We start from the raw sequence: 24,918 nt of genomic DNA, 5'->3' as shown, positions 1-24,918 counted from the left end.
GGTGTTCACATTCAACAACAACCTCCGCCACCCACTGACTCATGAGAGGGGCTTACACCTGTTCTCTGCTTATCCTTCGTGTGTGTGTGTCAGTGTTTTAAAGAGAGGACGGGTGACAGCTGTCAAAGCTCACAGTCCCCTGCTACTTTTGGTGGACAGGTGTGAGGGGGTGGAGTCTGTGAAAAACTCCCAGCATCCACTTCTGTCACCCCAGTTTACCACTCCCCCAACTAACACACAGACATTCAACACTGGGATTCACCGTTCATGCTGGATTTTTTACATTATAAGATGAAGAACTGATGAAAATGTATCTGAATCAACCTCCCAAACCACCCTGGTCGAGGCTGAGCTCTGCCAAAGCTTTAGTGGACAAAGGTCAGTGGAGTTTTTATGGTTGGAGTGTCATGTTTTCTTAAATGCTGTAAAGGACATTTTGATGTTAGATGGAGCTCATCTCTTGGTTCCCCCCTAAACACACATACTGTTACACCTCTAGTAGATGCACATCAACATGTCACACTCTTTACAAACTAAGTCTCACATATGGCTTTTCATTGGGTTCAAAAGTACAGAAAAGCAACTTCAGTGTGCATAAACAAATTCAAAAAAGCTAGCTGTTTTAAAGAAGACACCATTAAAAGTCATACTGCAGCATCAAACCTCTAAATTCTTAGATGTAGCTAGAGTTTGTTTCAACAGATGCTTTTTAACCTGACTCTCAGAAGGTAAACCACTCCTTTAAATAAAAGGAAGATCAAAATCTTCTTTTAAGATTTCAATCCAGCAGTAATTCCAGTGTGAACTTTAAACTTATTTTGTGACACAGATCTATTTGAGTCTGGGGTGCAGCTTTGAGACTGCCTCTGTTTTTTGTCTTAAATGAGATATCTGCAGGAAACCATTTACACAGGTAGGATTTAGAAAAGAAAGGAGTGTGGCTCTCTGGTTAATACCTGCTGTTACACAGGTAGAGCTCAGGGCAAGATGTGACTCATCATATTTACTTGTCTTTGTTTTAGTAGTAGTGTTGTCTGGTGTAAAATCATCATTAGGTATATCTTTACTTGGAAGTCATCTCACAATGTTTGCCATGCTTTGCTAGCAGTGCAGAACCATGTGAATTAATTCTTTTTGAACTGCTTTATACTTACATGCACCATTGAGACAAGGAAAGAACTTCCCACCAGCTGTGTCTTTTTATGTCAGGCTCACCTTCGGAGACCCCTATCAGACAAGGAAAACCGTCAGAGAGAGACTCGGATGGTCACCCTCACAGACTGTTCATCTGGGACGCCGTATACCCCGATAGGAAGTGCCGTAATTTGCTGGTACATCATATTCCCAGCTTTAGATTTCTTCATTCATCTTCATTCATAAACAATCATGAGAAAAGATCAGAGGTCTAATCCAGGACCTTTAGCTAAAGCTACGCTAGCTATGTTATTAATGGTACCACATAAGTCAATGTAGCTAAGTTAGCTTTAGCAACATAAGCTTTAGCAAACATAGCTGAAGTTAAAATAACTATGTCAATAATGTATCTATGTAGCTTACATAGCTGCTTTGAAAGCTTAGCTTTAGCTACATAGCTAAATTATCTATAACTAAGTTATCTTTAGCAGTCTCAGTTTTTGCAAACCTTGCTATAGCTAACGTAGCTTTGTGGATAACTTGATATGTAGGATACGTGTATCTCTGTTCTAAGACGGTGTCTCAGATGAACAGTTGTGAGAGTGGCCATCAGAGGTTATCGGTCTGCAGCCAGACTGGAGAAAAATTCAAGTACAGCCTCTCCTGAAATTTGTTTAAAATATTCAGGACTGCATATGTAAATCTGAGTGCCTTCATACCCTCGCATAGACAAAATCATTGGAAAATCCTTATTTATAATCTGCTTAACCTGTGAAAAGTGCTGGAAGCTACAGTCTTCGCTCTATGACTCAGTCATAAGACTTTCTTCTGCTATCTGTTCCCAAAGTACGTCTTGAAACTGATGAAAGGAGTTTCAAGTATGTTGCTCCTGCAGCCTGAAATATGCTGCAGAACAGTTTGTCTGGGGAGCTGGTCTCTTTAAAACTTTTTAAAGGTAGATACAAGACAGTAGAAGAAGATGCATCAGTCTGTAGGTGGTTTGACTGATGGCGTTCTGCTCTGTGACCCAGGATTTGGTTGCACTGTATCAGAGGTTGGGCTAAACTTTTCTGCAACTTTCCTGTCATTTTAACGGGCAGGGTTGTAAAAATTCTATCATAAGGTTTTACAGTCTGTCATTTTAATTTTCTCTCTTTAATATGTTCAATATAACAATGGAAGATGACTTTATTAGGAGCGTTCAATTCATAAAGCCTCCTTTTCCCGACTAATATACAAATAACAATGTTTGAGGATATACACTTACACACAAGCAAATATGTACTGTGCCCTTTAGGAATAAATTTCCTGTTTTAAAAATATTTAAATATCAAGATGTAGTAGTTTGAAGAACATAGCCGATGCACAAGTTTGCACTGTAGAGCCCTGTGGGTTTTTGCTTGCTTTGCATGCAGGATTTTTGATCATTATCTACTGTATGTGTGCTTTTGCAGAGACGCCACCACCCGCTCAACTTTAGTCCATTCTAGTCTAACATCTAGACTTGTAAACGCTGCATTCTATTTATTGAACTATGATACTGAAACAAGAAATGCACAGTGGCACTGTTTGCAATTGTGTATCAGCTGATGTAACTCCTATTATGATAATAGTGTTGAAAAAGTGATATAATGGACTGTGTTTGGCTTAATCATTATCTGTTGAATCATATAGTAATAATAGTAATGGAAAAGTATTATAATGGACTTTGTTTAGGCTTTCTAAGCATCATTTAGGCCTCTGATCACAGGAAAGTTTGCTGTAATCCCTTACATTTGTTAAGATCGATTTAATTTCCTCCTTAGTAGGCCATGTCTATCTGTGTGAGTTTGCTGGCACGCTGTCTGTCAAAATAACAGAGAATTTTCCGTTATCTCGGCCTCTGCTCTGTATTTGTAATTGCTCTGTTTTTCTGTGTCACTGTCAGGTGAATGTGGCTTAAAATGAGAGATGCTTTTGACTTGAAATGACAAAAATACACACACTAACATTTGAGTCTTAGTTTAAAAGCTACTACAGTATAAATGGTATGTGAAGCTTGAACAGTGGGCGGGAGTTTGCCTGATTTTTTTTGTACTAAAAAAAAAACAAAACAAATATTGTCTACCACGGATTCATGTTCTTGTTGCCCAATGAAATAATGAGTTGTTTTTTACCCACATCATATTCAAGTTTAAAACTTTGGCACCCCTGTATGTGGTAAAAAGCTTAGAGTAAGCACTCTATTTCTTTCAGGACCTTTGTGATTGTACCCCCTGTATTCTTGTTAGTAATTTCAGTCTCACAGATTATTGCTAAAATGAAGGGCTCTGTCAAATACCACTCCTTGTGCAACCCTTTGTCCCTGCTCATGATCCCCTGACAGCCCCTCCTTCTCAACAGCTGACTCAATGCTCTGCCTGTATGCTAGCAAATGGCATTACTTTAAACCTTCAGTCTGTATTAATTGCATATCAACTCTTCCACATATCCCTATATAAACAGGTCCTTCAGGAGATTAGATCTTGCACACAAAAAGCCAGACACACATAAAGAACTTCCTCTTGTTCACATGAGTACAGGGAAAATATTCCACAGGGATGAAGAACAACTTCCGCTTCTCCAGCAGAAATAGAAATGATGCAAAAGGACACACTGGGTGATGATCTCATGCAGCTGTTCTTGGCATGTGGCTTAAGTAAGCTGACTGTTAAACAAGTCTAGCTCAGTACAAGTTTCCTCTTTTAGTTTGTCCCAGGGTCTTATCTCAGAATGTCCCTACATGTATAAAAGCTGCAGACACGGCAGGGCTGTTACATGGGAAATGTTGTACTTTAGGGTGGGTTATTAAATGAGGGGGCTTGAAAAAACATCAGCAAAAGGTTTGTTCCAACCAGAAATATCTCTTGGTGGGCTGCTTTTAAATACCTGATGAGAGATGGGACTTGATGAGTGGTGCTGAACATTGAACTAAGACAATAGGGGTGTGACTGTTCAGATTGTTGTGCTGGCCAAACACGACACGACTAAGCCTGATTTGAGGCCAGATATGCCTCCCCTGATGATCGTGGGGGTGTATCTTGAGTGGAGGCTCATTGCAAATGACTTTTTGTCTGAATAATCTCCAAGTGTGTGGTTTCAACATAATTATTTTACTGCTTTAAATCACACCTTTTTGACCTCAAAGCTTAATGCCTCAGATGGAAAATCCAAAACAGCCAATGAGAGCAAGCAGCCTGGGTTGTGTCACCAGCCAGATGTTATTTGCATTCACGGGTCACAAACATCAACACAGCTGCACCTTCAAAAGACATGTCTTAGCCTTATCAGCTCATTTCTACCCTCTGTCTGTTTGTGTGGCTGTTGTTCACAGATACTGGGCTTTAAAGTGTCTACAGGATATCTCTGCTCACATCTAGTCGAGCACCTGTTAAATATGGTTTATACTACATCTATTTTCCAACAAACCACAGAAAGCATTTTAAATCCTGTCGTCCCTGTGTGTCTTGACTGATGTGATGCTGCTCTATCTGTAAAAGCTTTTTTTTTTTTTTTTGCAGAACATCAATAACACTTTAGGTTGTCATTTTCTCTGAGTGAGAATCTGACTTCAGCTCTGCCCTCAGACCTTTTGCACACTCTAACAGCAGTTGTTTTTCTTTGCAGTTTAGCACAGACGGCTTTAGTAAGGACAGTCAGCCATTGATCTACCAGGCTTTTCACACCTTCTCAGATTCCCAGAAGTCTTTTCACTGATCTCTAACAAACCCGCTTATGTTTTAGAGGAGGAAACAAAAACATACTGTAAATACAACACTGCACTACAAAACACAGATTCATACATGATTATACATTATAGATGAAGTCAGCAGTAGAAAAATGTACTTAGTATGGAAAAATAATTATGGCACTGATGCAGTTAAAATGTTTCCATATGAAGAGCAAGATGCATTTAAGCAGCTGGAACTAATGATAAATAACAACAATATAATTTGAGTGCACAATTACTGGCACAGTAGGCATTGTTGTTATGGGGTTGTGCATATTATTGCTGTTTTGTGATAGACCAGCATGCTCACATTTGTTTTACTTTAATCATCAGTTCAGGAACACTCTTGTCATTTAAGCTTCTTATTGCAATATGGTTATACAGTTTACTTGGCGGGGAAGGCTCTGCTCAAAAGATGTTATTCGAGCAGCATGTGTCAACGTTCCAGGGAGAGCATTGCTAGAAACCCCCACATGGATGAATGCATTTATGGCAATGTGTACTGAATACAATAAAATCCGTTCAAAAAGCAATTGATCCATAGTAGCATGAATTTAAACATTAGGAGACAACAAGCTTTATGCTATAAAAGAGGAGGCTGGGGGGGGGGGGTTAAACTTTGCCAGCAGCAGCAGTGTGGTGCATCAGCATTAATGCAAGCAGGGATTAGTGAGAAGTCATCATATATTGATACACCACTTTGTTAAGAGGAAGAGCTGTGATTGGCTGTGGGATCAATTGACTGTCAGCTGATCACAGCTAGGTGTATGACTTCTGTGTCCTGCATGAACTAATGCTAGGCTTCATTTTGTTTTCTTTATTTCAACCCTCAGCAGCAACATTTAACCGTTATGTTTCCAAAAATTCCCTTCTCAGCCCTTCATCCTATCTACCTCCCTACCTTGGTGTTGAGCCCCTCCTATTTTGCTGAGTTGAGATGTCAGAGACCCTTTAAGGACTTTTATTCCCACGGTTAAGAAAATATTAATTTAATGTATTTGTTTAAAAAAGATACGAGAGCTGTCGGTTCTAGAATTAGGCAATATTATGGTAAAACAGTATCTGGTATTTAAAAACAGTCAATGCATTGCTCTTTTCTTTTTTTTTTTTTTTTCTTTTTCTTCCCACGTTTCTTCTTGGACCTGGAGTTGTTGATCAGCTTCTCAGACTGGCGCTTCAGCTTCTTCTGTGAGAGGATGTTGTTGTCATCCTTTCTACTGTCATCTTCCTCCTCAGAGAGGTCATCTGGCAGCTCAAAGGTGTTAGAAGCTTGCAGTTGTCTCTTTATTTGTAAGAAGCCCACCTCTTCCATCTCTGTCTTAATAGCAGCCAGATCCTGTCCCTGAAGCTTCTCCCGCAGTAAGTCCAGCTTGAGCTCGTTCTCCATCAGCAGCTTCAGTAAATACTTGTACGAGTCAGAAGGAGACTCCACAACCACTCTGTCCTCAGGTAGTCTGATGCGTTCAAGTTTTTCAGCGAGATTCTCCAACCAAACTTGGATGGTGACTTTGGTTTTATCAAGCTTATTCAGTTGCTCTTAGCAGCGTCACACCTACACTGTGCATCCTGGATCTGCTGCTTACGTAGCTCCAGCTCTTGGTTGTTTCTTTCACATCCTCAAACTTTTGGATCAGGAGCTCCTTCTCCTCGTTCAGTTGCTGCAGCATCTTCTCATTCTCCTCCTTCTGATTCACCAGATGCTGTTGGGTTTCCTCCATAGAGAGAAAGTGCTGTTTTAAATCCTGTATATTGGTTATTCCAGTAGCCTTTTTGATTTTCTGAAAAGCTTCATTATAAACGACCCTGACTTTCTCTCCCTCGTCTGCCATCATGATGCTACGCTTGACCTCTCTTCTCTGCTCCTCTCTCTGCTTTTTTTTGCTCTGAATCCCTTTACTGAGCTCTTCAACTTGGGCCTGGAGCTCCTTTATCTGCTTCCTCTTGCTAGCTTTAATGCTCTCCGCCTCCATGAGCTTCTCATTGTAATATTTCTCCGTCTGCTTTGACTCGGCCTCTGTAGCCTTGTTTAACTGCTGGGCGATGGCGAGACTGGAGTGTAAGTCTTCAAGTTCTTTTTTGTCCCTCAGCTTTTCTGATTCTGCTCTCTCCATCTGGGCTGGAAAAATAAGAGCCTCTTTCTGCAACTGACTTTTGACTTTCTGCAGCTCCTTGGTCTCTGACTTGATCCTCTCCACATTCTCGTTCAGCTCTGAAAGGTTCTTGAAGAATTTCTGTTGTTCGTGGGTCTGAGCATCAGCAGTAGACTGTGCTCTCTTTAACTCCATTTTCAGCTCCTTGTGGCGGCGCTTGTTGACCTGAATGTCATTATCGAGGACATTGAACTCTTCTTTCAACAACAGATTCTTTCGGTGTAAAGATGCAAAGGCCTTCTCCACTGACATGTTGGAGCAGACACGCAATAACTTTGGTTTGTCATGTAGAGCCTCTTTGATCCCATTTGCATCTCGATTACCTTCTTCAGCGATTTGTTTTCTCAGCAGCTTGATCTCCTGCTTCAGCTGTGTGACGTAGGCTTTTCTAGCGTTGGTCCTGGCTTCAGCCTCTTTGTTGAATGCATCTCTTTGGTTCTCTTTTAGCTTGAGAAGGAGGCGATGCATCAGTGTCTGTGTAGCCATAGCAACACGTCATAGTCTCTCAGTCACATGTTGACTCACCTTTATCAGTGCTGATTTATTTGTCTAATAAATTCTGTTTTTTTTTTTTTTTCATTGTTTATGTGGAAAAAAAAGACTGGCGGAAGGAGATGGATTTCTGGTTTCGTCTTCTTCTATGTCTCCGACCTCATCATCAACCTAAAACTGCTCAAGCTTTGTCAGGTTGCAGGGCATGAATAGCCCTTTTTATGTCCAGCCACAAATTCTCTATTTGATTGAGGTCTGGGCTGTGATTCGGCTGCTCCAGAACATTCACCTTGTTGTCTTTAAGCAAGCTGTAGCTTCAGCACATTGTCTTACTAATGAGTGAATGTTCTCCGAAGCCGTAGTTCTCTTGAAGACTGAATAAGATTATCCTCCAGGATTTTTTTAGTTTGCTGCATTCATTTTACCCCCTATCTTTATGAGCCTTCCAGGGCTGACTGCTGAGAAGCATCCCCACAGCATGATGCTGTGACCACCGAGCGCCAAACAAAGCATCTTGTCTGACGGCCGTAAAGCACCATTTTGGTCTTATCAAACCAAAGCACTTTTTTCCACTTGACTATGGAGTCTCCCACATGCCTTTTAGTGAACTCTAGTCAACATTTAATCTGAGTTTTCTTCAACAGTGTCTTTCTCTTTGTCGCTCTCTAATAAAGCTTTGGTGAAGAACCCAGGCAACTGTTGTATGCAGAGTCTCTCCCATCTCAGCTGCTGAAGCTTGTTACTCCTTCAGAGTAGTCTTAGGTGTCTTGGTATTCTTCTGTTTGAAAACTGAATACTGCCACTGATAAAATATGAAGTTAAACCAAGCCTACAAAAATGAAAATTTTTGTCATCAATTCATTTGCTTTCTTTTTTTTTGTCACTTATTCAACTTTTAGCTTTATAGATTTCAAAAGTTGTGAAAAAAGGGAGAATGTAGCAAAATTATTTCTTTTCTAAATCAGTTCAGTTACATAACTCATGTTTGCAGTTGTTCAGACACATTTCCTGTAGAACATGTTTGTGGTTAATGTCAGGCTCTGACCTCATTACTTCTTGCAAGATTATTTTACATGCAGAATCTGAAGATTGATGAACTCTGAAGCCCCAGTCAGACCTTACAGGTGAAGGCTGAGGTGGTGGTAGGTTCAAAGTAAGACGGCAGTACTGATTCATTCTAGGTGTAGCTGGCTATAGCTGAGCAGAGCAAGAGACTGTATCTTGCAGTATAAATATCACCATATTTCATTTTGGTGCCTAACAGGTGTAGAACAAGCATAGCTCATATTGTCTGCCTGAACGAGTTTATAGGTGTTTTTCCATTTTTCTATCAATCTGAAAATTTTTCACTGTTGCTGTTCTAGCTGAAGCTAGAAGATGTTTGATAGTTATGCTTTAGTAATGTCTGTGTTTATCAATTATGAAAATAATTGTTATTTTTCTTCCAACTGATTGATTTTTCTCTAGTCAAATAAATGTTTCAGCTATTGCCTCCCCTGCTGTGTTGACACTTCTGTTACTAGTGTTAACACTTTGTTTTTTTTGTGTGTCTTTCAGGATCCTCACAGTCTTCAGTGTCACCCAGTTTGCCCAGTAGAACCAGCAGTGCCCCCAGCTGTCCCTCCACAGCTCACAGAGACTCTGGCAGCGACATTGAAGGCTTCCTGAACGCTGAGACGGGATTTGACAGCGTCTTCAGAAAGGTCAGTCTCTCTGCTGCCTCTTTGTAAACAGTGCTCTGGGGGTGAGATTTCTTTTCAGGACAAACAAACAGAACCTTTGACTGGATGTACATAACTTTTGGTTTGTAAGCTCAAAAAAATCTCACAGTGCCTTTTTGATATCAAAATTGTTGAATGGGATGTTGGGGTATAAAACTGAAAAACTGGAGTCTTTCATTGTTAGGGCAGAAATCAAATTTTAAGAAATGAGGACTAAAATGAACAAATGGCAAAACGATCAATGAAATGAATGTAAAATTAATGGACAGTGTATTTACTTTGATTTAGCTGTAAATGCAGGGCAGAACAACTTCAAAAAAATCCTCTACTCGCCACCGTCCAAGCACTCAGCTCACTCACAGTGGACAGCGAGAACACATTTCTGTGTTTGCCCCTGCAGCTGGTCCTATAGGGATTATACAGTATATATGAAGAAGCTATTTTGTCAGTCTGTGCTTGGCTTTTTATTTATCAGCACCCCGAGGCTGGGTTGCCAAAAATGTACTAACCATCTTTCCAAGCCCGCAGCTCTTCTCTGCTGCTGGGGAAGTGTGAGCCGCGGTCCCTGCTGTCACTCGGCTGATGTTTAAAGTCTGTTTGAAGCCGGGCGCCCTTTGGTTATAGCTGAAATGCTTGCTTCTCTCAATTTCTGCAGTGTTGAGAACTTCAAACATGCTTGTAGTTATGTGAAAGAGTGTCCTTTTTGTTGCAAAGAAAAATGGAAGAAGTCAGTGCGGATAATATCATAGTATACTGTTTGACGCTGAGGGTAAGGAGACTTCCACTAAAAGACCACAGCAGCTAAATTCAGCTTCAGTGTAAGTGTTAATGCCTGCAGTGTCTTTTCTTTCTAAATATCTGATTCTCAAAGTATTCCACAAGCTGTGAAAATACTGTGAGAGAAAATGTTTTAACGCTCTAAGGTCATGTGTGCTGAAGCAGCACACTTTGAACGCTCTCCAACTACTATTTGGGAGGATAAAAATCATCTACAAGTGCCTCAAAGTATAAAATAAAGTTTAAAACCAAGCTGATTCTTTCTACTTTCAAAGCTTCACTCTGGTGACTCCCTGACTGCACTCACATGCGGTCTCTCCCCTGAATGTATACCCACAAAATACACACATAAACAAACCTGCACTCTCTCCCAGGGGACTTTGTGTCGGCAGCATGAAGCAGATCTTTCATTCGCAGCCCTCCAACAGAAGCGTCTCTGTGCTGAGCTCTCACGGTGCAGCTGGCAGCACAATAGACCCAGTTAAAGCTCACACCTACAAATTAGCTCTAAACGAACTATCCCATACCTGTGTGTGCATGTGCAGGAGCTGTTTCCCACCAGCAATTTACACCAAAGACCAACACTGTTTGTTTTCTTGGCACCAGTTATTAGTAATATTACAGAGCTGTCAGAAATATAGGAGAGAAAGATGGAGTCTTAGACATGCCTTCATCATAAAAGCTGCATTTTGGCCTATGAATTAACAAATATACAGTAGTGGTGCCTCGTTTGTCTATACCAAGACTGGACATTTGTGTTACTTTAACTGCATGATTACTATGTCTATGAAGAAGTTGGATACATTTTCCCAAGACGTGTTTGTTTTCACAAGGTTTGCCTTCATTAATTAGTGTTTTGTTTTAATGTCAGTGTTGCTATAAAGCTGCTCTGGCTCATTATCCTTAAGTCTTGCCATTTGGTCCTCATTATGCCCCATTCCTGAGGGTTAAATCGCTCTCCAACACTCTTTATTCATGGCACGCATCAGTGAAAATATGCTGATGGATATACAACCTGATGGGCTGGGGAATAAGAGTAACTCGAAGGACAGTTTTTCTCTTTTCTTTTAAATGTTCTTTGTATTTGGTCAACAAAATATTCAGATCTGCTTATTAAGTGTCACATTGTTATTTGCCTGTGTTTCAGGTTGGATTACACCACCTTCTTTGTGGTTCTGTTGTCAGATTGTCATTATTCATTTTCACACTGAAGCTATCTTTCCTTTTGAGTCAGGCTGAAGCTCAAATGCTTTCACATTTTTCAAAGTTGTTAACATGAATGGACACCAACAAGTCAGCTAGATTTTAAGAGTACCGGATTGATCAGCAACTAAAAAGATGGTAAATATTGAAAAGATCTCAGGGGTATCAGGTAAGGGTAGCACAATTAATCAAATGTTAATCATGAGCTTGATTTTGATCACAGCCTGCACCTTAAGCCTGGCACACACCCATTTTTAAAATCTTAACCAATTTAAAAATGTCTTAGGCCCCCCACACTAAATGTGTTAAGCTATTGGCTACCTGCTACATCCGCTGTGGTAGAAGTTTCAGTCCAGCCCATCTCCTTGTTGCTTTGATTGTGATGTGTTTTGCAGGACATGTTGTATAAACACCAATGTTGTTGCCACAAATCAAATTAAAAAGTCAGTCCTCCATTTCTGAAATCAATTTGTCACTTTCACTATCATTGTAATGGCTGTTTGTGCTTCCTTATTTGGTCAGCTTGCTTCCTGGTTGGCTGTCATTTAACAGAATGTGTGATTGTAAATGTGGAACATGTTGATTCTTTACAGTTTCAAAGCAAAATCACCAGTTTTAAATTAACACAGAGAATGTGAAGTATATCACTAAAAAATGTGTCAACTCCTGAGTTTTAATTTATCACTTTCCAAATAGTTATTTTTTAGGAGTTATTCCAACAATGTACACAGCAAAATCATCAGTGTTGATTCAACTCCCCTAGTGTTAAATCAACACTTCTTCCAGGGTAAAATGACTCTTTCAAAATAAATCTGAGCATTTTATCATTTTAATTATTTACACAGTGCAAAGCCCTTCTCATACTAAGGAAAGATTTCCACCTTGCATTGAACACCCTTGGGGAGTAAGGTGTCTACAGTGGAGCAAAGAGACAGATGCAGGGCTGAAATGCCTCCTGAGTTGAAAGTCTGCACTCCGCCTTCTTATAGACCATCCCCTACCCTAGGCAGAGATGGCCAACTAAAGCTGTGTTTCCATTAGGGGGTCCGGTTTGATTCAGTTCGGTTTCGGTTCGGGAATAAACATTAAACAGCTTTATTTCAGCTGAAAGTGCTTTAAAAAAAGTACATCTTAATGATGTTAACCGCTGTCAGTAAAGGTCCTCAGCTGATGGAATACGTGTACAGAGACGGTTTGAGTCGTAACGCTACGTGAATATGTGAATATATCTAGTCTAGAACAGTTTATACGACAAAATATGAAAGTTTAGAGCTGAACTGTGAGAATTCGCCACATTCAAAATAAAGTTAAAGTTCAGCTGGTGTTAAAATCAAGCTAGATTAAGTCAGAAATCCGGGGTGTGCTGAGCTCGTTTAAAAATAGTCTGCAGCCTGAAGTTTTACGAGCCCGTTAAACAACCACAGAGCGATGTTTTCACAGTTTACCTAACGTAAGACGTAGATTAATAACTCATTACTGATGAGCATGAACTGTTCAAAGGCTTTGTATTCACAAAACTTATGCATCAATTTAGTTTCCCATCCATCGCGGATGGATCAGGCTGATGTGAGCCTTCAGGTTCTGCTTTGTGTTCTTAAAATCATCCAGCTAAACATCAGGAAACTTGATTTGTGGCCAGACATCAATATCCATAGACTAGGAAACAGTTTGGATCTCCGTCGAGTCCAAATATTTCCCATTTAGGCAGATATTGGTCCATTTTTTTCTCCCGTTTTCGCCCGCTTCTCACGGCGCAGACTTCCGTCTTTGAAGCCCGGAGGCGAGCAGCTGAGTCGCGCGCTGACGTGACGTCAGTGCAGCCCCTATTGTTGTGTGTGTAGCTCCACCTTTTTGGTACGGTTAGGTAAGATTGGCACCCCTACAGAAGGGTGCTGAAAAGTGGGACGGTACGGTTCGCTTTTTTGGGACCCTTTCTCTATGGAAACGACAAAAAAAGCGTGCCGTCCCGCACCGAACTGAACCAAACTGCTCGGTGGAGACGACCCATTAGTGGATAACTTCATCCATGGTGCGGAAGTGCTAAATGTCTGAAACAGCAATAATCCACCAGAAACATTAGCAATGGAATCCCACCAGTGATCTCTGTACAACAGGCAACATCTACAATAAATTACTAAGTAAAATGGAATGTTTTTATGCCAGCGTCAGGAAACACCTAAAGCAGTGACTCTTCACTAGGGGGGCGGGACCCAAAGGTGGGTCACAGAGCTGTTTCCAGTGGGTCAGGGAGGCATGCCAGGATAAAAAAAAGGTGTAAAAAAGTCTACGATGTCCTGAAGTTCTACTTGGACTTGGAGTATATCCATACTTTTTTTTTTTTTTTTTTTTTTTTTTTTAAGTTTTCCTTAGTAGCTGCGCACATGCAGCTCAAGAGTGGCTACGTCTGATTGGCCCATAGAGATTTGACAGACAGAATGTTCACCCAATCACCCTCTGAGTTTTTTTCAAAGCCTCTGCCTTTTCTCAAACGTTTCCTTTTGAAGCTCTCCCAGATGAACATGTGAAACAAATCCATCTTGCGTGTCAGGTTAAGCAAGAGTAACATTTACTACATTTATTTGATTTGAGTAGTATTGAAGTGAGTCTGAGAGAGATGTCCTTGTTTACATAGAGGATAGGAATGATTTCTGGTCCCTGAAATAATAAATAAATCAACATTTCATTAGGTGTTAGCACTTACTTCAGTAAGCTTTTAATTAATGAAACAAGTTTTGATTAATTTCGACAGTTCCCTAAGGGCACATGCTGCCTGGTAGAGAAACTTAAAATATAAACCATCTCTCTCTTTCTTCTACATCTGCAGAATGACGAACGAGTGACAGGAGGAGACAGCACCAGCGAGGTTTCCGTCTCCTGTTCCTCCACAGACGACACGGCCAGCGTGGGTCCATCCAGCTCCAGTCCAGAAGAAAGCCAGGGCCTGGAATGCAGCTGGAGCCCAGAGGAGGGTGCTCGACCAGGTGCAACTGTCACTGCAGGACTGGACAGCAGCGGTGGAGGTGGAGGAACTGGAGAAGCTGAAGAAGAGGCCAAAGACAGAGTAACAGAGGTGCCACGGCGCTGCTGCCTCCTCAGGAACAGCATCCGGTCCATTTCCCCTCTCCGCCGCCACAGCTGGGGTCCTGGAAAGAACAACGGAGGAGACACAGAGATGAACCAGAGGAGGTAGGACTGCAAGGGATGGAGTTGATTTTATTGTGATAATTAGTATGGCTGCTGGTGTTAGTCTGGTGTTAATCAGTAGATGTCAGCAGCCCTGATGTGTGCAGATGTCAGGATCATTAGAGCTTGTTGATTTCTCTCCCTCTGTGCCATGTCGAGTGTTTCTTCCTCCTGCTGTGAGCAGCTGTGTTACTGTTTGTCTACTGGGAACTGACATGATCACGGAGTTACACACGTGTGGATGCACATGCTTGTTCACACTCAGCCACATGCACAATAGTAAACACTTCAGTAGTTGAAGCTGCAGTTTATTACATCTCTGTTTAACAGCTCTTCTCCCACTGAATGGCATGATTTAAATGACTAATATAAAACACTGGTGGGAGCTTTGGATCAATTAGTAGAGCAGGCGTCCCATTTATTGTGGTTGCAGTCCAAGGGTCTCATTTCGAAAAGTTTTGCATTCACTTAAAAGGGCCTGAAACTGGCAAAAGCCACTAATCCTGCAAAGTTAGGTCTGACCTATGCATATGCACATCTTAAAGGCTTAAAATAGGGTGATGAATTGGCACAAGATTATTTATTGATGTCTCTGTCACATTTGATTTCACTCTGTGTAAAACTAAACGGGCAGCTCCACTTCATCTTAAACATTAGAACAGACAGTTATACTTTCATTCATTACGTGTTAGCCATATCCTACAACTAAATGTGAAAATATATTTTAAAAACATGAATTAATCCTTTCTGGAGGATCACATAATCACTGCATAGTCTCATTATCAGTTTTGGTTCAGGATCAGTTCTTCATGATAAAACCAAAAACTTAAAGCTTCAATATGCAATATTCTTTTTAATAATGTCCCACAGTACATATTGGAGAGAGAAAAACTATTGTATTGTCTTTTTCTTTTTTTTTTTTTTTTTCAATAGCGCTCAGCCCTAGCAGATGCTTTGGGTGTAGAAATATTGCAGCAATGTTGTGTTACTTTGTTTTTTTTCTTTTGTTTAAGACTCTCAGAGTGCTGTTTTAGTGATTTTTGATTCACAAGTGCCTCCAATTCTGTCACTGCAGTTTATTTTCTTCATCTCCCTTCTGGTCATCTCCTGTGATTCACCATTGAAAACCTTTGATTGCTGGTTCATTTCTGTGCATTTCTCATTCATGAAGAGCTTGGTATTGGCCATTAATGGTTTAATGTATGGAGAAGTATGAAGCTGATCTGCATGCACATATTTCTGGTTGGATAGGGATTTATAAAGAGAAGATTGTGTGTAAGTGTGTGCATGCATGGTTTGTAAATCTGAACTATTTTCAATGTGTTCCATTTTTAAAAGTTTTTTTTTGTGTTTGTGCACTTTTAGTATTGATTCTAAACAATGTTTTTTTTCACTATAAATGAGATCCCTGGTCTGCACTGAACAATATTGCTGTATGTTGTTCTCTCTCTTCCTGTTGCTCTATAAAGTTAAAAATAGGGAAACCCACTTTTACTCTGCTGTAACTAAGACTTGTTAGATTATTCTTACAAATATATATACATATACAGTTAACATTACATATAATATTCGTATAGTCAAGTTGGCTTGGATCAGGGAGAAGAAACAAAACAAACATGGGTGGTTATCATTAAGGTCCAAAACATGTCATACTGACGGCAAAACAAGACACAATCAGTGGTGTCAACATGTTTAAAACCACTTATGTAGTACTTTCATGCACTTTAATTTGTAATGTATTTGAAGACTTGCATTATATTTTCCAATATGGGCACAAGACAGACATCTAAGTTTTTTATTATCATCTCAGGGCAAAATTAATGCAATTAAGGTCCACATTAAATACCAAGCCAGGCTAGGAAAGGAATTTCAAGTCAGGTTCATTTATGGCCAACTATTTCAACATAAATCTGAAATTAACAGAAGACACTTGTGCTATAATGAGAAGATAAGCAGTCAGAGAAGAGATCCCTGATCTCATTTATGCCCCTACAGACACACCCACAGAACTGACTGTACCCCTGAAAATCCCAGAGAATGATGTTGTGATTTAGTGATGATATCGATGCATGTGTGTTGGGTGTTGGTGCTAGCATCCTGGCTTATAGTTACCTCATTTGGACATGAAAATGTGTCAAACCTTAAGTGTGTTCTGATGTTTGAATTGTTATTCGTGCTAACCTCTATGAACGCTTTTTCTGTTCATTTTTGCTACTTCTTTTTGCCATGTCTAACCCATTTTGCCTGTTTTCCATCATTTTTTTGCCCCTTTCAACATTTTTTTTGCCATTCCTGCCACTTGTTTTTTCCTCTTTTTGACCATTTTTCCACTGTCTTGCCACTTTACGCCAATTTGCCATTTCTTTTTGGCATTTAAATTCATTTTTTGATGCTTTCCATCATTTTAGTTACTTTTCATTCATTTTTGCACTTCTTTTGTCAGCTTTTAGCCATTATTGCTCCTTTTTGGCCATTTTTGCCTCTTTTTTTTTAAATAAATTAATTGTTTGACATTAAAGTTGTCTTTTTTTTTTTTTTTTATTTTCTGGCATCCTGACATATGTGCACATTATGGCCTATGAAATGTAATGTTACTTTCCAGATGGGTTTAGTTCAAGCGCCAACCTCCGGTCCTGAAAAATGAAGCCAATGTGGAAGTGCAGAAAATTGCTATACCCCGAGTGTCCACTTGAGGCTGGCTGCAGGAACACCGGAAGTCCCGTCTGGACACATGTTAAACAGCCGGTTTTGACACTAGAAATAAACTGGTTTACAGCCTGGTTCAAAACACCAAACGTGTCTCATTAGCTAGTGTCTTATTGTGCTCCCACTGTACGGGGGGGTGAATTTTTTTGTACCATGATTGTTTGGATTATATTTAGGATGAAAACTGATTGGCACATCTCATTTGATTGACAGATAGCTCGGCAGGCAGAGGCTCCATTTCTGTCAACTGGAATACTAGCTAGCAGGCTGACAGGAAGTTGCGCTTAGTGGACGGGCCATGAGGTTGATCCAAAGTTAGGCTGAGACCGCGATTTCAATATGGAAGCATTCACAGATTGACTTCAATAGCCGTTTGAGTCCACCTATTGTAAGCAGATGACTGACATCACACTGGGTTTGTCCAGTTCTTTCTACAGTCCATGGTTTAGTTCAGTGCGTCCATCCACACTGTTAACTTTACCAGTAAAAATGTAATTCTGTTTCAGAGAAGGGGTTTGCATTTTTAAAAAGGCTATATTTGTGCTATAGCATAAGTAAATAAAATGCATGTTTTGTTGCATTAAAAAGAGTGGTTATTATTCAGGTTGAAAATAAAATGTCTTTGTCACACTTTAACTTTACAGTGATTTTGCTGACCTCCATGGGCCAGTTTGGCTGTGCCCCCAAGAGTTCTCCCTTTTTCCCCCCTAATGGGTGGCTTTGTCCCCTACTTATGTGTTATATAGTCTGTCCCATGGCTCTTTGATGCCACAGCACTGCTATCATGATCCCTCATGATCGGCTTAACCCAGCTATGCAGACTGATGGCAAACTAAACACATTTAACTGTAGGGAAAATTGTTCATGTTCACAAAGCTTTACTTTATCATTTCATGTCAGACGTTTTGTTCAGTTCAGAGTTTGCAGTAGCTGCTTTGGTTGCCTTGCATAATATAGATCCAGCTAAAACTCCCCACCAACAGTTCAACAAAAAAAGCCAAAAGGCAAATTAAACACAAGACATAAACTTGCTCAGGGTGTCTGTGGCAACTTTCTTGTTACAGTTGCTGAGAGACTCTTCCTCCTCCAGGAGTCGCTTAAATTAATTTAAAAATCTTTTTAAGGGGGAGTTAAGCTCAAGTTCAGCAAAAATACTCCCTCCAGGCTCCTCTGCTCCTCAGCTTAATGTGTTTCTTTCTCTGTCTCACCTCACACTTGTAAAAAGCCTTCAGGCGTAAGTTAAAATGACCATGTTCTCTGCTGGGCATCACCCACCCCCTCATAGAAGCTCTGCTGTGCATCAGGATGCAGTCTGCTGCTTTGTCTGCCCGCTACAACACTCACATGGGCCCTTAAACAGTATGACCAAGACTCTAATGTCTAACTTGTCTTTTCAAACCGTCAGTGTTGTTTGGAGACTTGTTTTGATAAATGGCTGTTCAATTATGTTTGATAGAAAACAGAAAAATGACGCTGCCTCACAGTTTAATCAGCTGTTATTTTTATGACATCAGAGTTTGGGAATAAAGCAACTTTTAATCTGTAGTCTTTCTCTGCAATGTAACTAGTGACAGAGCAGAATCTTAAACTAGGGCTGCCCTCTTTAGATTAACATGAGGCACCTGGAGCACTAAAGATGTGTGCAAAGGGATTAAGACAAAACATTTAGAGGAAAGTTTTTCAGGCTGCTGGATGTGCATGCTGTGTAAAGAATAAAGACTGCAGGGAAATCTCTGTGTCTCTAGAAGGATGTAGGATGTTTAAAGCAAAGGGAAAATGAATGTAATAAGATTAAGTCAGACAGCATGTTAACTTTCCCCTCCTGCCGCTTCTCTTCAGTTACATTTTAGAAGAATCAGGACTTGTTTTGGGAAGTGTATTGCTACATTCTTGCTGAGAGTTAGATGAAAACACGGTGCCTGTACAATACCTCTGTGACTTCTGCCAGAAAATAGCAGCAAGTAGTTCCCTTGGTCTATCATCATAATTTGAACAGGGGGCGTGGCTATGTAGTGGGGTATAAAAATCCCAGCACTCCATTTAAAAGCTATCAAAGACATTTTCCTCTCATCAAATTTAACAAAAACATATGAATCATATCAGAAGGGTCACAACACCTCATGGATGTCTTGTGAGAATCTCTTTTCACATTTGTGCAATAAAGTACTCTGAAATGATGTTGAAGGATTTGGCTGTTGAAAGGTTGAAGGTCATGGTTGCTGTAATATCTCAAACTAATGACCATGCCATCTTGTGTCATACAGTATGTCTGATATCTGCCTTTGGCTGATTTTTACCGCAGAAATAACTTTAACAGCCTGATACCAAAACAGATTTTACGATCAGAAGTCAATCTTGTTTATAAATTCAAATAAGGGTTTTATATTCCTTTATAACTTATCAGTTTTGATGATTTTAAGTCTAAAGTTACAATTAATTTGTATAATAAAGGGTTTGGCTGAATTGACTCACAGGCAAGCACATTGCAGTTTGCCAGGGTGTGTAAGGCTTTGTCTAATTTGTCTTATAACACAAGATAGCAGGAGAACATTCATAAGATCAGCCTTGTTTTTATTTATTCATCAAGATTATTTTTGGGGCTTTTTGCCTTATTTTGATTGGACAGCTGAGGGCGACAGGAAACATGGGGGGGGGGGGGGGATTCCATTACCATGCTTTAAGTCACATGACTCCAGTCGAACATCCTGCAATGTGACCATTAAAGATGTGGACATCACGGTATTAATAGGATCCCTCTGAAATAGTTGAAGGGCATCATTTAAACCAGGCACAAAGTACTACCATCTAAAGGATGAAAGATGTTTTCTTAATTCATCAAATGTTCTTTTGTCTTCAAAAGTCAACATCATGTCTTGTTTTTGTTAAGTGGATGACTTCACAAATCATTGAGATCATTATTTGTGTATTTGTTTTATTTTAATTCTCTTGCTCAAGTGAGAGACAGATAACATCTTTGATACATTAATGCGTGGCAAAACCTGGAGAGTTGAAATCTTGGTGTTAAGAACTTCAGAGTTGATTGTAACCCTCAAAGTGTCATTTTAACTCTGTGCTAGAGTTATCCGACAGTGTTTATCCATTTGGTGTTATTTAATTTCTGCAGAGAGTCAGCTGATTTAAGCTTTGTGATCAGTGCCATTTAAAACCCAGGGACCTGAGTTTTCCCATCATACCCTTGGGCAATGAGTTGAGATGTGTTTAAAATGTATTTAGATATTGCATGTGGTTCACTGCTGGGATTCTTTTGCTCATGTCTCATGTGGATCATTGTTGTTTCTGACAACAAACACTTCTGCACCACGCGTGAAGTTATCCACTGAGTTGGTTACCCCTGTGGCAGGAGCTGGTCTAAAATAAAGGATGGTGTGTTGTCTTCAAACTCAGAGCATGCCCTAAACTCGGCATATTTCACCTTGCCCCTTCCTTGCTGTAAGACACCTGACTTTGCCAAAGGTGTTCAACACAAGATGACAATCTGTATGTGGTATGAAAGTTCATTTCACCATGTAAATAATTAACATTATAAATACTTAAAACTTACATCCAATATGAGAGGAAATAACACAGTATTGTGTTAATAGTACCTTTTAACATATTAAAAACAACACTGTGAGTATTAAAAGTGAACACTACAGGAGAGTTATATCAAGACTTTCCAGAGTGTTATATTAACTCATAACCTGTGAGAATTATATAAACTCTGTAAAAGCGTTTAATGATTTTGCTGTGTGGATGATCTCTGATTTCTCCACTCTCTCTGTTCTTTTAATTGTGTTGTCAGAAGAAGGGTTTCCTGACATTCACAAGCTTTACAGAGAAGTACAGACAGTTTCCCCTGTTGACAATGATCCATCTTCTCTTTTTATTGCAGATCTATTCTTGCCATTGTTGACATTATAGTTGAGTATTCAGTTTGATATTTATAATGTACAAATGCATCACAGGTTCCTCTTATGACCACAGTTACAATGTGGTATTGTTAGACATGCTGGTGGATATAAAGTCTGACGGACTTGATATAACCACACTCTTTTGCTCTATAGACTTTCACTTCTATAGACCACACTGTTTCTTTAAATATGCCATTGGTATTGATCCTGCCTGCAATCTATCTGTTTTCCATTTTCCCTCGTCTCTGTGTTAGCCAAGGCCAACCACTTTTTTGCTCCAGCTTCCTATTTTAATATACATACTATGAGAATGTCATCAATAATTTCATTAAAATATGGGCAAGAAAGCAATCGATTGCATTTCCAAACATGTCAATTCATCCCTTTAAGATGATTATTCTAAACAAATGCTGTTGTATTTACTTACCCGACATAGTTTGTGTGCTTCAGGTTGTCACACAAACACACACTGGCACACATGAGAGTCTGAAGATTTCCATCACAGTATGATGGTCCCATCAGCAAATAAAACAGTTCATTCTTTCATTCATTATGTCCGTATTGACCCGCCATCCCCTCATATCCCCACTCATCTCAGCCATCATCAGTCACTCAGCGTCTGTCTCATCCATCACCTCCAGCTCCATCTGTAGCCATGGTGAAGGGAAGCTGACCTTTCACAGGAGAAGGTACTCATAAATCACATTCATCAGATCATGTATTGTAAAGATTGACTTGTTGCTAGGTGACGAGTGATGGCAAATCCATGTAGGTGTAGGCTCAGTGTATCTACTGCTTTTTAATGTATGCTGGCTGATCTCCTGCTGCATCGTGCTCCATCCCTGCAGGAGTCTGCTCTCCTTCACCTGCTGGAGTGAGCAGAAACCCTGGGGCAGATAGATCATTGAGACACAATGGTGTTTAGTATTGCTGTTTTTTTAAGCTGACACAAAAAAGGGATTTCATCTCTGGAGGCTCAGAGGACTAGAATTTTATAGTAAAAAAAGTCCTGGGGAGAAATTTTCAGATCTGTGAAGTTGTTGGGTAACTTTTTGGTGGTTCCAGTAGGAAATAAAGGAAGGAAATAGAGTTTGATTTGTGCAGAAAAGATGTCAGAAGAATGACTGTTGACTGGGAGAAAACTGCACATTAACTCAGAAGATTATGGGAGGTCTTAAAATGCCACTCTCACTATAAATATTAATTTTGTGCATCCTCATTTTTGCTTTTGTTTTTGTTCTTCTGGCTGTGAAAACTCTCCTCCTGGCTTTATCATGAACACCCTTGAGTATGTCTTGCAAATGTGTTTTTATACATTAAACGTCCCATGTTCAACTTTTTTGTTCTGTCACCTTGACAAAGTGGGCTTGCAAAAACTCTTCAGGCAAAGGTAGTCCAGATGAAGATGCTATTTCAAAGTATTAAAAGCAAAAAGTAAGGCCTGAATTGCTTTTAATGAGTAAACAAATCTGCCAATCAGGCAAGAGAATTTATCTGGCAAATGTCTGGAAATGGGGTGTAAAAAAAATGGATTTTGGAAAGCATACAATTTTAAGACACTTAAATAAATGGCTTTGCCCCATTGGCCAATTATTTTTATACATCATAAGTAGTTTGTGCCTTTATTGTCTTTTGTTTTTCCTAAAATCTTTAAACCAGTTGTTTATCTGGACTTGACACAGTTAGTATGGTAAATAAGAGATTTTTGGCCAGAATTTGTACAAATGCACTTTTCTTCACCTGGATTGTGAGCAGTGTGTGTGGGTCACCAATTAATAAGTTTGATTAAATTTTGATTAAATAACATAAATGTTAAACAACTAAAGGCATTCTGATATTTACACAGCTCTAAGGACAAACACAGAACTCACTAGTGATTATATTCACGGAGCCCCATCCATCCATACACACCAACAATGCAGCAGGTTGACAGATGCCTGCTGTTTTGCAAAGCAGGATTAAGTTAGTGTTTCAGATTTGAATTTTATATATATATATATATATATATATATATATATATATATATATATATATATATATATATCCAACTAAAGCCTGCCCCTAATAAAGGTAGAGTACACTGTAAAAACAAATATGAGGACCCAACTTTCAGTGCACAAGGACCCAGGACCACTTCCAGCTCAAATATGGAAGTGCCTTTTCAGTACATTTCTCCTTTGTTATGAGAAATTTTTAAATGAAACCAAACATAGTTTGGGCTATTGAACTACCATGGCAGGACAAGACATGTCCCGTTACAGCTATGTAAATGAAGAATTTCTCCATCTTTAATGGGCTGTTTGTTCTCATTGGTACAGGCTTCTTTGTTGGTATGTGCCAATCCATGTACTTGTGGATATTGTTCTGATCTATCACTATTGTTGTAATGGCAGCTGAAGGTGTGCAGCACTTTGAGTCCAAGAAAAATTTCCCTAAGGGGATATGAAGTGTGAATGAAGTGTATTGTAAGGTATTGTATTGTAAAAGCTTTGGGAAACATTTGAGATCCTGCAGACTTCAGTTGGGAAAAATGCAACAAAGGATCTGTCACTTTTTGAATTGATAGATATTTCAGAGCATGAATCATACATATTGTGTCTTTAAATTAAGTTTTCAGTCTTTTTTGAACAAACTGTTGATGTGCTGCAGATTTTTTTCGCTTCTCAGCTGGTCTGCAAAATATTTGGCAAATTGATAATAGCCTGTCTCTGCTATCTCTGTCAAGCTCTAACCATGGGACAATCCTTAGACTATTGGGCCACATCTTTCTCATGACAAGGAAATAACACCAACCTTTGCTGTGGTTTCAGCAGTGTTAAAAGTACTTTGGCTATTTTTACACCAATGTCTTTACTTCTGTGAAACTGTTGGGTTTGACTTTATTTCCTGTCAGCTGTAAAAATTCCCATAACACTGTAGCAGGAAATGAACTTGAACCCATTGACAGTGTTTGCAATGTGAAATAGACAATTGTTTGCACACAGAGGAGTGTTGTCACTCATTTTCACATCTTAATGTTCCTGCTTTATTTAGACTTCTTGCCCTCCATCACTCCTCTTCACCTCCTCTTTCTTCCCCCTACTTATCCCTCCAACCTCACACTCTGTTTGCATCAGCCACCGCCCCCCTGAAGCTCCCCTCAGCCACTGTGTGGAAGTAGCTAGTTCCCTCAGGTACAGTGTGTTTGTGTGTGTGTGGGATGTTTTGGCACATGGCCTACTTTGAATGGGGCGTATTTACATGCTGTTTGATTTGCATTTGCCGTTTTCGTTTGTGTGCATGTGTATTGTGAGCGCATTAAGGCTCTGCCCAGACAACCAGTCAGTCAGTCGCTTCCTGCATCAGAAAGTGTGAGCAGCTGCTGCTTTTATCCATGCTTCATGCCGGGAACGACTAAGCATGTTAGCATGTCATAGCACAGGAGGAAGCTTTAATGTAACAGATAGTTATGTTCTTTTACAGCCTTGATGGTAGGTGAGTGCTGCTCCATGCTGGTCACTGATTATCACAGAGTCATGATTATTTTGGTCCAGTTCAGGTTTGTGATTTTTGAATGTTGGCCTGATGATTTGCTTGATAATAGAGAGCCAGACAAAGCCGAGGGCTGGAGATGAGAGAGATTTACTACAGGGGCTTTAACTATAAGCGAGTTTGTCCTGCAGCAAGTCGAGTTACAGCCGTGTAGCATAGCTCATCCTGAAATGTAGCCGTAGTTTTCCTCTCCATGATCATTGCATTGGATTTTTCAAGGCCTCTTATTTCCAGTCATAGATCGATGTAATTGGGTTAGTAAATCACAGCGGCCAAGCGCTCTATGCTGATGCTGATGTTGGAAGTCATTTGCTGCTGCTTCAGCTGTAAATCTGCTCCAGAGCCCAGTGATAACTCAGCTG

The 24,918-nt window shown here is 39.9% G+C and overlaps 1 protein-coding gene across 4 annotated transcripts in view; it reads left to right on the top strand.

The window, feature by feature from the left end:
- The window catches only part of LOC121514167 (A-kinase anchor protein 13), a 227,232-nt gene that overhangs the window by 136,036 nt on the left and 66,278 nt on the right, over window positions 1-24,918 (top strand). For all 4 annotated transcript variants that reach the window (XM_041794284.1, XM_041794292.1, XM_041794277.1 and 1 more), the window contains exons 11-12: window positions 9,082-9,227; window positions 14,050-14,411. In XM_041794284.1, coding sequence (XP_041650218.1) covers window positions 9,082-9,227; window positions 14,050-14,411 — 508 coding nt within the window. The remainder of the gene's footprint in view (window positions 1-9,081; window positions 9,228-14,049; window positions 14,412-24,918) is intronic.

This window comes from Cheilinus undulatus, linkage group 1, assembly GCF_018320785.1.
Source record: "Cheilinus undulatus linkage group 1, ASM1832078v1, whole genome shotgun sequence".
NCBI lineage: Eukaryota > Metazoa > Chordata > Actinopteri > Labriformes > Labridae > Cheilinus > Cheilinus undulatus.
The sequence above is the reverse complement of the archived record's forward strand: the minus strand, read 5'-3'. Positions and strand labels throughout refer to the sequence as shown.